The sequence below is a fragment of the Sciurus vulgaris genome, assembly GCF_902686455.1.
Source record: "Sciurus vulgaris genome assembly, chromosome: 3".
In the NCBI taxonomy this organism is placed as follows: Eukaryota; Metazoa; Chordata; class Mammalia; order Rodentia; family Sciuridae; genus Sciurus; species Sciurus vulgaris.
This window is the reverse complement of record NC_136463.1, coordinates 132076048-132090676: the sequence shown is the minus strand read 5'-3', so window position 1 is coordinate 132090676 and position 14629 is coordinate 132076048. Positions and strand designations below refer to the sequence as shown.

Here is a 14629-nt window from a genome sequence, read left to right as displayed (position 1 = left end):
TGTGGTCTTTGTATTTTCTAAGTGTAAAAAATACTAATCTCTTTTAAGTGCCTGAGATGCCCAAAGAGGTTGTCCCTGAAAAGAAAGTGTCTGTGGCTCCACTTAAAAAGTCAGAAGTCCCACCTGTCACAGGTACCTGTCACTCGCCTGAGGCTTCACAACACAGAACGTCTGCTCTTGAAAATAGTCCTTGTGGTCTTCATAAATCCTAAATAAAATCTCACTAATCTCTTTTAAGTGCCTGAGGCTCCCAAAGAGGTTGTCCCTGAAAAGAAAGTGTCTGTGGTGCCTTCTAAAAAGCCAGAAGTCCCACCTGTGAAAGGTATTTGTCACTCACCTTAGGCATCACAAGATTTCAGTCTTCCGCTCTTGGAAATATTTCCTCCTCATGGTCTTCGTAAATCCTAAATGTAATTTCACTAATCTCTTTTAAGTGCCTGAGGCTCCCAAAGAAGTCATCCCTGAAAAGAAAGTGTCTGTTGTGCCTCCTAAAAAGCCAGAAGTCCCACCTGTTAAAGGTATTTGTCACTCACCTTAGGCATCACAAGATTTCAGTCTTCTACTCTTGGAAATATTTCATTCTTGTGATCTTCATAAATCCTAAATGTAATTTCACTAATCTCTTTCAAGTGCCTGAGGCTCCCAAAGAAGTTGTCCCTGAAAAGAAAGTGTCTGTGGTGCCTCCTAAAAAGCCAGAAGTCCCACCTGTTAAAGGTAGTCACGCCTGTGTCACTGTGCTTGATATAGTCCTTTTGTCTCTACTCTGTCTAATCTTGAAAATACTAATATCTTTAAAGTACCTGAGGTGCCAAAGGCAGCTGTTCCAGAAAAGAAGGTGCCTGAAGTTATTCCCCCCAAACCAGAAAGTCCTCCCCCTGAAGGTAATGCAAATTAGGAAGACAAATAACCGCTCTTTAACTAGAAAATTATGTGTAAAAATCTTACTACCTAAAAGTAATGTAATTCTAAAGAAAAAAAAAATGTCAGTAGCTATCCAAAATATCTTGGTGTGTGATTATATAATTTGATATCAATTGTTCTCACCTTTTCTAAACACAAATTATAAATTATCTTTGAAGTGCCTGAAGTGCCACCAAAGGAAGCTGTCCCTGAAAAGAAAGTACCAGTGGCTCCTCCCCAAAAGCCAGAAGTTCCACCAGTCAAAGGTAAGTATACTTATGCGTTATCAGTCACCTGTTCAGGGGGGCTGGGGAAAGTGCGTAGTGTCCACCTGTCTCACAAACTGTATTTGGTGGGAAATGTGTTGTCAATATTTCCCCTTTATAGTTTCTAACTAAAAGATACTAATATCTTCCAAGTTCCTGAAGCTCCTAAAGAAGTTGTACTTGAAAAGAAAGTGTCTATGCCCAAAAAGCCAGAAGTCCCACCTATGAAAGGTATTTATTCCCACTGCTTAGAAAAAATATCATCCTGTACTCCTCACAATCATTATGGTACCTGCCTTCACAATGCATAAATTCTAAAAATACTAATATCTTTCAAGTTCCTGAAGCTGCTCAAGAAGTTGTCCCAGAAAAGAAAATTCTCAAGGCACTGCCCAAAAAGCCAGAAGTCACTCCGGTCACAGGTATATGTCAGCTAAACCATATTCTGCTGAAGAAATATCTCATTCAGTCTTTAAAACAGTTTTAGTTCATTTCTCTTCATTAACCAAGATGTAAAACTACTAATATCTTTAAAGTGCCTGAAGTTCCTCAAGAAATTATTCCTGAAAAGAAAAGACCAGTGGTCCCTCCTAAAAAGCCAGAAGCCCCACCTGTCACAGGTACTTGTCACCTGATCTTCGTTCTGCAGAAGAAATATCTCTTTTGTTCTTGAGAATAAGTTTGGCCTATTGCCCTTCATTAAATGAAAAACTAACTAATATCTTTCAAGTGCCTGAAGCTGCTCAAGAAGTCCCAGAAAAGAAAGTCCCCAGGGTCCGGCCCCCCAAACCAGAAGTCCCCCCTGTCACAGGTACTTTTACCCATCTCCTTATTCTTCAGAAGAAATACCTCTTCTGCTTTTGAAAACATTTTTAATACTGTTACCTCACTAACCAAAGTGAAAAACTACTAATATCTTTTAAGTGCCTGAAGTTCCTCAAGAAGTTGTCCCTGAAAAGCAAACAGTGGCACCTTCTAAAAAGCCAGAAGCCCCTCCTGTCACAGGTACTTGTCACTGACCTGAGGCTTATAAGACATAACTCTTCTGCTTTTGAAAATATTTTATTCTCAGGATCTGTATAAGTCCTAGGGATAATTTTACTAATCTCTTTTAAGTGCCTGAAGCTCCCAAAGTGGTTGTCCCTGACAAGAAAGTGCCTGTGCCTCCACCTAAAAAGCCAGAAGTCCCACCTGTCACAGGTACCTATCACTCACCTGAGGCTCCACAAGACATAACTTCTACTCTTGAAACTAGTCTGCGTGATCTTCATAAGTCCTAAATTTCATCTCACTAATCTCTTTTAAGTGCCTGAGACTCCCAAGGAGGTTGTCCCTGAAAAGAAAATGCCCACGATGCCTCCTAAAAAGCCAGAAGTCCCTCCCATTAAAGGTATTTATCGAGAACCTTGGGCATCACAAGATCTGCGTCTTCTGCTCTTAACAATATTTTGTCCTCATACTCTTCATAAATCCTAAATTTAATCTCACTAATCTCTTTTAAGTGCCTGAGGCTCCCAAAGAAGTTGTCCCTGAAAAGAAAGTGTCTGTGGCGCCTCCTAAAAAGCCAGAAGTCCCTCCCATTAAAGGTATTTATCGAGAAGCTTAGGCATCACAAGATCTACGTCTTCTGCTCTTAACAATATTTTGTCCTCATACTCTTCATAAATCCTAAATTTAATCTCACTAATCTCTTTTAAGTGCCTGAGGCTCCCAAAGAAGTTGTCCCTGAAAAGAAAGTGTCTGTGGCGCCTCCTAAAAAGCCAGAAGTCCCTCCCATTAAAGGTATTTATCGAGAAGCTTAGGCATCACAAGATCTACGTCTTCTGCTCTTAACAATATTTTGTCCTCATACTCTTCATAAATCCTAAATTTAATCTCACTAATCTCTTTTAAGTGCCTGAGGCTCCCAAAGAAGTTCTACCTGAAAAGAAAGTGTCTGTGGTGCCTCCTAAAAAGCCAGAAGTCCCACCTGTTAAAGGTAGTCACGCCTATGTCACTGTGCTTGATATAGTCCTTTTGTCTCTACTCTGTCTAATCTTGAAAATACTAATATCTTTAAAGTACCTGAGGTGCCAAAGGCAGCTGTTCCAGAAAAGAAGGTGCCTGAAGTTATTCCCCCCAAACCAGAAAGTCCTCCCCCTGAAGGTAACCCCAAAACTTTTCAAACTATTATCTTTTAAAGAGAAAATCTCTTCTTAGTGATATGAAAATATTTTTGCAACATATGTATGTTAGTTGTGGTATTAAAATGAGCTGATGTCTTTAAAGTGTATGAGGAGCCTGAGGAAATTGTCCCTGAAGAGCCTCCTGCTGAAGTTGTAGAAGAGCCAGCTCCTGCCCCACCTCCAAAAGGTACTTGGCAAGCTACTGGGCTGCCTCGCCCCTCCACCCCTTCTGGCCCTTAGAGTTCTGGGCACTGTGAACTCATATCGTTTTGAACTCATCTTCACTGTTTCTAAAACAAATTCTAATAACTTTAGTGACCGTGCCACCTAAGAAGCTCGTTCCTGAAAAGAAAGTACCTGCTGTGGTTGCCAAGAAACCTGAACCACCACCAGTGAAAGGTACTTCTCACTGCCACTAACTGCCTATAGAAAAATGTCTGTCTTTAAAATGTCATATTCCACTGCTGTCTAATTGACTTTCATATGCCATTGAAACTATGAGCTTAAAAACTACTAATATCTTTTAAAGTGCCTGAGGTCCCCAAGGAAGTTGTTCCTGAAAAGAAAGTGCCTCCTATGATTAAAAAACCAGAAGTTCCACCTGCTAAAGGTACAAGTGACTCTCTACTCTTTGATGGAAGTAGAATGGCTTCCGGCTCTTAAAAAGTACTTTGCTCTGTGTAAATGTGATGAATGTTTATTGGTGACTATTCATAATGTTAAAATACTAATATCTTTAAAGTGCCTGAAGTTCCAAAAGAAGTCGTTCCAGAAAAGAAAGTGGCTGTTCCTCCAAAGCCAGAAATCCCACCCGCTAAAGGTACATGTCACTAATGAGGTTCTGCAGAAAAGTAACTCTCTTGGTCCCCAAACTCACCTATTATGGAATTCTTTGTTTGCCAATCATCTCATACTTACAACCACAGAACAGCTATTCTGGGTGTTTAAAGTTTATATGTCTTTTTGAAAAAAATCACAATTTTTGAAAAATGAATGCACTTATTATAAAGGGTTGGAAGAGTTTACTTAACATGGTTTTGGGATTATTGATAGGTCATATTTTCCTTCCCCTAGGTGGGGATAAGGGCAGATCCCTGACTTGTTGTGAAATTTATTATTAAATCTATCCCTGATTTATTTGAACAAAATGTGAAGTAGATTTGGTATAAATTTCATACACTTCTCAACTACTCAGAAGTAAAACTAATTAATATCTTTAAAGTGCCAGAGGTGCCAAAAAAGCCTGTCATAGAAGAGAAACCAGCTGTTCCAGTTCCCAAGAAAGTGGAGTATCCTCCCCCAGAAGGTACACATAAGACCACTAATCAGCTTGCCACTTGTGACTGTTTCTAACTTAAGCTTTCTTCCTCTTCTTGGCTAACTCATTATCTCCTGGTCATTTTCTGTCCTTTATTTGTCTTATTTCCTCATGCTCAATGAGCTCCAATCTCAAAGCTATCTGGGGTTATCAATCAGCCGTGTCTACGTAGGTCATGTTTGTATTAAACAAAGTTTCTCAAATGTACACAGAGTAAGATGGGAAGGTTGATGAATTTAAGTGACTTTAAATACCATGAGAACTTTCAAAGCATTTAAATCAGCAGATACAGAAGTTGATGCTAATAAAATAGATTTCAGCTTAACAAAAGTAAGAGAATCTATGGAAACCAGAGAAGAATCAAGATGATTATTTACTGTTTGCTGCTTTTTTATTCCACACGTTAAAGTAAAATTAACTGATATTTTTAAAGTGTATGAAGAGCCTGAAGAAATTGCTCCTGCAGAGGAAGAGCCAATTCCTGTTGTGGAAGAGGAGGAACCAGAAGCTCCACCACCTCCACCAGGTACAAGGCAGGATCCACTGTGGGGAAAAATACAGTCATTTGATTTTTATATTTATTATAAATCTTATTTAGGGTAAAATGTCAGTCTTTTATCTCCTTGCTTGAAATTTGACTTTATCGACAAGAACAGAAGTTATTTTCACACATCAAACCGTGGTACTACAGAATTTTACAATGTACATGCCAAAGAAATACATGTGGACTTTACTATTATTATTCATTAGTTATCATTTAAGTTGTCCTTGTAATTATCTAACTCTAAAAGAAATTCCTCTTCTTCAAGTGCCTGAAGAGCCCAAAAAGATTGTCCCAGAGAAGAAAGTTCCTGTCATCAAAAAACCAGAACCTCCACCTCCTAAAGGTACTTACATGAAAAGAAGGAAATGTTCTTGTCATTTTCTGTGCTGTCTACAATTTTGCACTCTTTTCCTTCTTGTGTATTGTCCTGTAGTATGTTTGTTAACTGTTTTCTGTATGTTTTGGTGTTCAAAAGACTTGTACAATAAATGTGGGTATATTACATCTTGCACTTTTATATTAAATGCTACTAATATCTTTAAAGTACCTGAGATGTCAAAGAAAGTTGTCCCAGTGAAGAAGGTTCCTATTGTTAAGAAGCCAGAAACACCAGAAGTCACAGGTATTCATTATCATCATGATTTTTTTAAAGCACTCTGATATCTTACAGTGGACTTGAATAAGTTGTCTTTATTGCTATTGCAAGTGAGGGACAAAGATGTCCTTATTTTACTTCTGCTAATTTTAATGCTGCTCCATGACTTGCAGACTTTTTTCTTAACATTTTTAAATGTTCTTAAATACTCTTTCTGAAACAAAACTAATATCTTCTAAGTGCCTGAGATGCCCAAGAAACTTGTTCCAGTAAAGAAAGAACCTGTGCCTGTTACCAAAAAGCCAGAAGTCCGACCAGAAAAAGGTATCTACCAAGAGGAAATGTTTCTCTGACCACCGTTTAGGCATTTTTAATAACAATTCGTGTAGAAGAAAATAGTGAATATGAGATGATAACCACATTTCACAGAAAGAAGGGGAAAATAATGAGAGCAAAGGGAGAAAAGGAAATAGACAAGCTGGAGGAAAAAAATCTGAGTCCATTGTGCTGTGAGCTCTTGTGTGGTTACAGGGGGTGGAGCAGAGCATCTCACACTCAGCATGTTTTGTTGAACATTACCATGAACAAAGTTCTTTTTAGAAAATGTAAAATGGAATTCTATCTTTAAGCAACTTAAATTGGATGAAACAATAGAAAGATAACGCAATGCAGGTTCAGACAGGAGTTGATAGCACTTCCAAACTAAGTACAAAGGGCTGCAGAAACAGAGCACATAAAGAAGGATTTCAGGCAGAGGCACCATGGAAAGTTGTGTGGAAGAAATAATTTTGTAAATTTTGACAGATTTTTGCATGTGACAATGAGGGAAATGGTATTCTAGGTAAAAGGAAGGAATACTCCTTCCAAAGGCATACAGGTAGAGGGTCTAGAAAGTTCAAGGACAGTCAATGTAATTTGAGTATGAATTGGTTATGCAGATTATGTAACATCTTAAAAGATAATAATAGAAATAAATGTAGGGGTCATATTTTGGAGTTCTTTGGGGTTAGAGGTTTGTTGTTATTTTGGGGTGGTTTTCCAGGACTAACAAGGGCACCAGAGCCTCACACATGCTGACAAGCGCTCTTCCACTGAGCTAAACCTGTCCTTTTTATTTTGAAACAGTCTCACTAAGTTGCCTAGGCTGGTCTCAAACTCTCCATCCTCCTGCCTCAGATTCTCAAATAGCTGGTGTTACAGATGTGTGTCGCTGTACCCAGCTTAAAGTTTTTTGAATGCCAGTACAAAATTTATATTTTATTCTGCAGACACAGGGAAAAGAAAGCTTCAAAGCTTTTGAAACAAGTGTACAAAAAATAATAAGATTTGAGCTTTAGAAATATAACTGGCAGCAGCACAAGACATTGAAAGACAGTAATAAAGGATCCACTGTAATTAAAGTAATTAAGAGTTGACAAAACCAGTGGTGGTAGAAATGGAAAAGGGCAGTGGTTTTGAGAGAGACAGAGTTGGCTGACTATTATCAAAACAATTAGGGAAATTGAGAAGCTCAGGATAATTGTAGGTATCGAAGCTAAATGGCCAAGAGAAAGGTTCACTAGGTTCCTGAGCTGATTTTAGAAAGAAGATAGTGAGCTATATTTCAAGTATGGAATTTGAGAATGTGCATCAGAAACCTAGGAAACAGATCAGGCTGAGAGAGAAAGAGAAAAAGAGACAGAGAAAAAGAGAGAGAGAGAGGAAGAGAGAGGGGGAAGAGCACACAAGAGAGTCAAAGCCAAAGTCAATGAGAAAAAGCTGAAAATGCTTATTTATAAAATTAGGATGTTCACAAGGGCACTATGCCTCAGAAGCCATCCTCCCTGTGAAATCTTGTAAGATGAAGTTCTTTTCCTGTATTCTTTGCCTGCTCTTTGCAGAATCTTGCACATCTTCTAAATTCTTAATAGTAAAAAAAAAAAATTAATATCTTTAAAGTGCCTGAAGTGCCCAAGGAAATTGTCCCAGAAAAGAAAATGTCTGTTCCCAAGCCTGAAGAGCCAGAAGCTCCACCAGCCTCAGGTACATGGCTGCTCTATAAATCTTGGAAAGATGACTACCATCTTCATCATCTTGCTTTGATTGTAGAAGGGTCTTATGTGTTTATCTGTTGTCTTTCTCGTATATTGACATTATTGGCATCTTGAATAATATGTTATGGAGTGTAAGTTGATGTGTTGCAACTTTGCAGTTGTACTGTTAACTCAGAATACAGTCTAAAATAAAATACTATGTTTTTAAGTTGAAGAGACTCCTGAGGAAATAATATATGAAGAAAAAGCATCCATAACCATTGGTAGAAAAGAGACTCCCCCTGTCGAAGGTATATACATACAAGTATATATTTTTTCGTCTCTTGAAAACTCCTGTTAGAAATGCAAAAGTAGTTATAGACTGACATTCCTACTTAATGTCATATGCGAAAGCATTCCAGCATATGCTTCACTGCTTTATTTTTCAAATAATGATACTGCTTTTGAATTAGAATCTTTCATTTAGTTATTCTTGATGGTGATTAACAATTCTAAAAGGTACCACTGACTGAAGTAAAATTGGAATAATTGTATCAATTCTCAAATGACTATTCAGTATCAGATTTTAAGTCATCTCATTTGCCATCAACATACACAGAATAAACTAGTTGTTAGCAGAAAGTTCAAGTGTAAGAAAGCGGAAATCTCTTACCTCTTTTTCTATAGAAATGACTTTGTGTGAATTGTGTATTTTTTGTTTTTGTGACTGTAATCTTTACATCTGTGTGAAATTTGTATGAGTCCATGTGGAACTTTACATTACAATCTTATATCCCTTGTTGACATTCTTTAAAGAACGTGAAATTGAAAAGTATATTGAGCCTGAAGAACCTGAACCTGAACCTGAACCACAGCCAGAAGAAGTCCCAGTACAAGGTATTCAATTAATAGAACTTAAATCTTCTTTTTCTTCCTCCTCCTCATCTTCCTCTTCCTCTTGAACCATACATGGTTTGTGTTGTTCTAGGTGTTCAGTGGGTGTCTTTGCATCTGTCTGTGTGTAAGATATTCTTTGTTTTAAATGTGCATCTTATTCTTATGTTTTCACGTATATGTATCATTTATCTGTGTCAAATGTAGCTTATATGGATGCTTCCTTTGTTTTTATTAGTGCCTTTGATACATTTCTCATTACTTGTGTACAATGTTGATATCTTTGCTTTTGTTGGATCTACTTTTATGTTTTATGTTGGGAACTGTTGTTACATATCAAAGAAAGCAAAATTTTTACTTCATATATATTTAAATTTCTACCAAATATACCTTTTATACACATGCTAATATATACCAATACTAACACTCCTGAAATACTCTTTCAAGAACCTGAACCTGAAAAGAAGATTATTGAGAAACCAAAACTCAAGCCAAGACCCCCGCCTCCTGCTCCTGTTCCACCTAAGGAAGATGTGAAGGAGAAAATATTCCAACTTAAAGGTATCAAATATCACTTCCAAAGCCTTATTAACCTGCTTCAAACTTCTGTGCAGCCATTTAAAATGGTGCTTGCAGGCAATGTCTTATTTTTGGAAGTGTACGCTTTCAGACATGATCATGCTATGAGAATTGGCGTGTGTTTCTGCTGTCCTGGGGCTCTGGGCTGCCTTGTCAAGCCAGGCCTGCTGCCCACAACTCAGCCATTTCATGTGACATCATCCTTGACATTTGGATTCTGGGCCTACCCAACTAACTTTCTTATGTGAAGTGTGGAAGAGGATCTTTTTTATTTCAAAACCTTGTTGCTATGCGCATCTTGAAGTCTTATGCATGTGGAATGTATAAGAATTCTTTACAAGGTATTTTTAACATTGCAGTAACAAATATATATTAAAGCCAAACTTTTTCTTAAAGAGTTATAGGTTCTTTTAAATATAAGTAATATATTTATAGGGTCCAATAGCTGATACGTGCTCATAGACCATGAAATGAAAGCATATGTACAACTGGGTACTGCTGCTCCCCCACCTTTTTTTTTAGCATAATAGAAACCAAGTCATATTCTATGAGGTTTCCCAGGGTATCTGGAAAGAATGGTTGTTAATATATTTACTATCTAGCATATCTGCACATTATTAAACTTCTCTTCATTCTTTTTGTGTTTTGATCTTTCTTTGAATTGATGCCATATTTCTTGATTCTTAAAATATCAACATCTATAAAAGATCTGAAATATACTGAAAAAGTACATTATTCTTTTAATTTTCATAAAAAGCTGTCATTTGCAATACGATTTGTCAATCTAAAAAAATCTAGATATAATCTTAAACATTTTTCTCATGCTTCCACATCTACCAAAATCTTCTAGATAAGACATCATTTCTACTGATTCTTGCCCACTCTCCATCCCTCATGAGTATTAAGTCAGATGTAGAAAAAGCAGACAATTCTGAAAATGTCACCTTCTATGAGGACAGACAATGAAATACATTCCCCTTCAAGAAAATTTATTCCTCCTTTAATGAATAAAAATTATCTTTCTCAGTCAGTCTTAATTACAACTAGCCTTGGGATAAAACTGCAGTTGTGTTCATGGTTTCAGAGCTTCTTGTATGTTCTTTGGTGGCTGTTCTTGGCTGCTATTAATGCTTCCTGGTCATAAGCAAAGCTTGTTTTTGATTTGTGTGTAAAAATTTATTTGCTTTAGATTAAATATACAAATAATAAAAGTAAGACCATATTCTTTAAAGCTGTTTCAAGGAGGAAAATTCCTGAAAAACCTGAGGTTCCAGAAAAAGTGGAGCTTACACCTCTGAAAGGTATTTCACAGACTGACAGTCTGTTCACATGTATCTACAGTATCCCTTCATCTGATTCTTTGCTCTTTTTGTTTTCATAGAATGTTCTTCCTCTCTCTTTTTAATGATCATAGTATTTGAGTAGTCTTGTTCATTTCTTGCAGTTTTGTGGCTTTTATGGTCCTGGCTCATGAGTGTTGCTTCCTTTGTCTCCCATCAATTTCATATTTTATGTGGATACTTTTATCCTTGTCTCATCTCCATGTGTCTATTTGCATTTTTTAAGCTTAAAAACATAAGATTTGACTGCTTGGTTGAAATTGATATCAGGAGACATCTTAGATTAAAATGCTGAGTAGTAGTAAGCTTTGAAAATTCACCTGGAAGTCAGCATTTTAACTAGTGTGACAAGCACTACAAATCATACTCTACTGAATAATTTGTATGATTTTCCTCCTGGCTGCCCTGTTACTTTCTTCTCACTCCAAAGACATTCTCTTAGGTGTACAGATCTCATGTCTTAGGTAAATTTCACTATTACTACAGGTCATTTTTCAAAAGCAATTTTTCTTTAAATAATCTTTTCCCTATCTAAAATTAGACCCTAAAGAAAAATAAATAACTCATAAAAGTCTGGAGAACATCTACAAAAATAACTTAGTTTTTCTAGTAAGTTTAGTGGGTAGCAGTGTCTGTTCTGTTTAAGTAATCAAGTCACCCAGACCCATAAAGTGACTCTGGATGAACTGGTTACTTAATCACCCGTATTCATAAAATGGACATTATAAAATAATTTTATCATACCCATTAACTGGTAAATGTTAATCATTAAGATAGCACCTAGTGACATCTAGTGACTGTAAAAACAGTAATTACAAGGGTGTGTTCTGCCCTGAGTCTCAAATATCAGCAAGATCTTAAAATTAATAATATGGAAAAACAAATACACAGAAATATTTTCATTATGTTCATTATATAAGTTATATATAAGGAAATTTATATCTTGCCATCTCAACTTGAATTAACTAGATGCATAGTTTCAATCAATGAAAATAGCTATGTATTTAAGAATATTGGTAACTCACAAATAGTATTAAAGATCAGCACAATTTATCATGGATAAAAAATTTGATGTCTGTAAAATTTTTACTTAAAATATTTGATGTTATAAAACATGATTATTTAAAATGAGTATATAATTGCCTTTTGTATGTTTTGATTTTTGAAGTAAGATCTAAACAAGGTTATCTTTATCACATAAAAATCTATTTAATAATTGCAAAATGTCTTCTTTAAGTACCAAATGGGAAATTTTATAAAAATATCTAAGAAATTCAGATTTCATCTCATTGAACACATTGTACATGATACTAATGATGTTTTAATTGTTATCAATAGCGTTAAAGTGGTTCAGCAATTACTATGAATATTTTGCTTTGTTTTCCTGTTTAAACCCATCAGGGCTATTACAGCATAAAATTTGCTCTAAAAAATAACATCATCTACTATGCTTGTTATTCCCTGTAGATGCAAGAGGAAATTAATTTGGAATTCCTTGGGTCAATTTTAGTTTAAATTCAAGAATATTTTATTATTTATAAAAAATGAGCTTCTAACACCAGCCTTGAAATTTATAATTCTATCATTTTAAGTTAGTAGTATTCCAAAAAGGAGACCTTAAGAAAGGATACTTCTGTTTAGAAGGTAAAATATGTTTTTCCTCAACATCAAGGCCGTGAAGCAGATTCCTTGGCTCTCTTTTCAATGGAGAAGACTCAGTGATGGCCCTAATTCCTGCCAATGTCATTTAATGTATTCAATGGTCAGGTAGATACCAATATAGATTTGAGTAATATACAGTTGCAGATTGGAGTAAAGATTCTGTTAAAAAAAACTCTTACTTGGTGAAAGAGTTATAAAATCAGTATAGAACAACATCGTCTATGTTCATTAAGATGAATATATTTGCCTTTGGTTAATGTAATTGAATTTTGTCACAGAGGGGTTTGCAGAGGAAATAATTTGAAATGTATGATTTGTTTTTAAATTCTGTGAATTTATATGCAATAAAAACTGTTACTTGACAACACTATAGTTAACCACTTTGAGCAGAGACATTTTTCTTGTTGAAATTCCATTTTTATATGAATTCACTTCAAAATTTGAATTCATATTCCTTTAAGTGCCTGGAGCTGAAAAGAAAGTTCGCAAATTACTTCCTGAACCTAAACCTCAGCCAAAGGAGGAAGTTGTTCTGAAAAGCGGTATAGTATTAGCTTTAAGTATCTAAACAACTGACTTGAAAGCTTACAAAATATTTCTGTCCTTTGGTTTTCTTTGAGTTAGATACCTTATTTATCAAAATGTTTGTGGCTTCATTGAAAATTAAGCCTATCATTTCCAAATCTTTTTAAAAAGAAGACAGAAATTTTGTGAGCACTCATAGCATTTCAAAGTTGATCATGTTAATAGTAATAACTAAACCAATACTATTCTAAACTAACAATGACTATGAATGTCATTTTCATAACCAAATATAGTAAAATACACTAAACTGATTAAATACACAAAACTACTTAAGCATAAATATAATTTCAGTTTTAAATTATGGCACAGGATCACCACTAATAAATAATATTTTTAAAACAATTTCTCTCCTACTAAATATTAAAAAACTAGAAGCAAGATATTCAAAAGAAGAGTCAAGTTCTAACATTGTCTTCATATGGAATTACTGATTTCTAGGCTATATTTCTTTAGGAATCTCTGCTTAAGTAAACTTTGTACTTCTTATTTAAATACTTCTCCATAAATGACAACATTGAATTATTATTAGAATTTGTTGTATTCAAATTACTCATTTTTTGTTGGAACCATTTCTGCTATACAATTATCTCTGAATAGGCTATCTAGAGAGAATTAACATGTCTGAGTACTGTGTATATGAACATAGCAAACATGAATTTGGGCGGGGGGAGAAAAAGCATTTTTAGTGAAAAAGCTAACTTTGTAGGGCACGTGCTTGCATGCTTTTCATTTTCCTTGCTTTGTACATTATTTGCATTTGTCAATCTTGTTCAACATCTTCATGAGTTTGTCTTGGTTTACATATAAACCTTTTTGTCTTTTAAGTTCTAAGAAAGAGACCTGAAGAAGAAGAACCTAAAGTAGAACCTAAAAAAGTAGAAAAAATTAAAAAACCAGAAGGTAGGAATCTCAGTGACAATTTGTGAAATTATCTTTTAGCAAAGTGAACATTTACTAAAAGGTTTATCTTGTAAACATAACAAATGAAACATCAACATAGCTTCATATTTCATCTGTATATGTGTTTTCCATCGTCTGCTTTCTGTTTACTTTTGTAGTAATTCCCAAATCCATTTGTGTATTTCCCATACTTATTATTATTCCCTTTCCACTTAAGTTCTTCCAGTGGAAATGACTGAAATAATCAAGCTGGCTGTATAAGAACATCATGGGAGGGGGTTGGCAAATGTTTCATAATCTTTGGAGGCTTTTTAGTGGGTTGAGTTTTACCATTAGCCTGTTCTCAAAGGGTATAATTATTGAGAACTATTATAGAAATGATTTAGAGAGATAGAGTTAGTGAGGTGGGGAAGCAAGTGGATGGAATAAAATAAAGAAAAAGAAATTGAGGTAGATTCAAGAAGAGAAAATAGAAATTGAATGAGAAAATGTAAGGTTTTTATAAAAGTCACCAGTAGAGTTTTTGAAAACTAGAAAAATAGTTTGAGCTGATATTTCATAGGAGTTGATTTCTAAGTATTCAAATCTTAACACTAGAAAATAATCTTATTTTCTTAAAGTACCAACTCCAAAAGCTGTTGAAGAGGTTGAAGTTCCTCCAGCTACTGTTACAAAAAGAGAAAAGAAAATTCCTGAACCAACAAAAGGTATAAACCTATGGGTGCTTTCTTAGTTGTCTCTAAAGATGTGGATATCATTGTACTGGCATCTATATTTGAGCACATACCTTAACCTAGTATAACCTATATCTTAATTTTCTCTACCATTTCACTCCTCTGTACCATTTGCTAATGACCACCCACTTGTTA

At 35.3% G+C, this 14629-nt stretch overlaps 1 protein-coding gene across 1 annotated transcript in view; it reads left to right on the top strand.

The window, feature by feature from the left end:
- TTN (titin) overlaps positions 1-14629 on the top strand; it is a 265677-nt gene that overhangs the window by 140077 nt on the left and 110971 nt on the right. Inside the window, exons 146-158 of the mRNA XM_079130304.1 lie at positions 1080-1166; positions 3435-3518; positions 3647-3730; positions 3861-3941; positions 4074-4151; positions 4554-4637; positions 5083-5175; positions 5459-5536; positions 9142-9255; positions 10506-10574; positions 12737-12817; positions 13686-13760; positions 14381-14467. Coding sequence (XP_078986430.1) covers positions 1080-1166; positions 3435-3518; positions 3647-3730; positions 3861-3941; positions 4074-4151; positions 4554-4637; positions 5083-5175; positions 5459-5536; positions 9142-9255; positions 10506-10574; positions 12737-12817; positions 13686-13760; positions 14381-14467 — 1095 coding nt within the window. The remainder of the gene's footprint in view (positions 1-1079; positions 1167-3434; positions 3519-3646; positions 3731-3860; positions 3942-4073; positions 4152-4553; positions 4638-5082; positions 5176-5458; positions 5537-9141; positions 9256-10505; positions 10575-12736; positions 12818-13685; positions 13761-14380; positions 14468-14629) is intronic.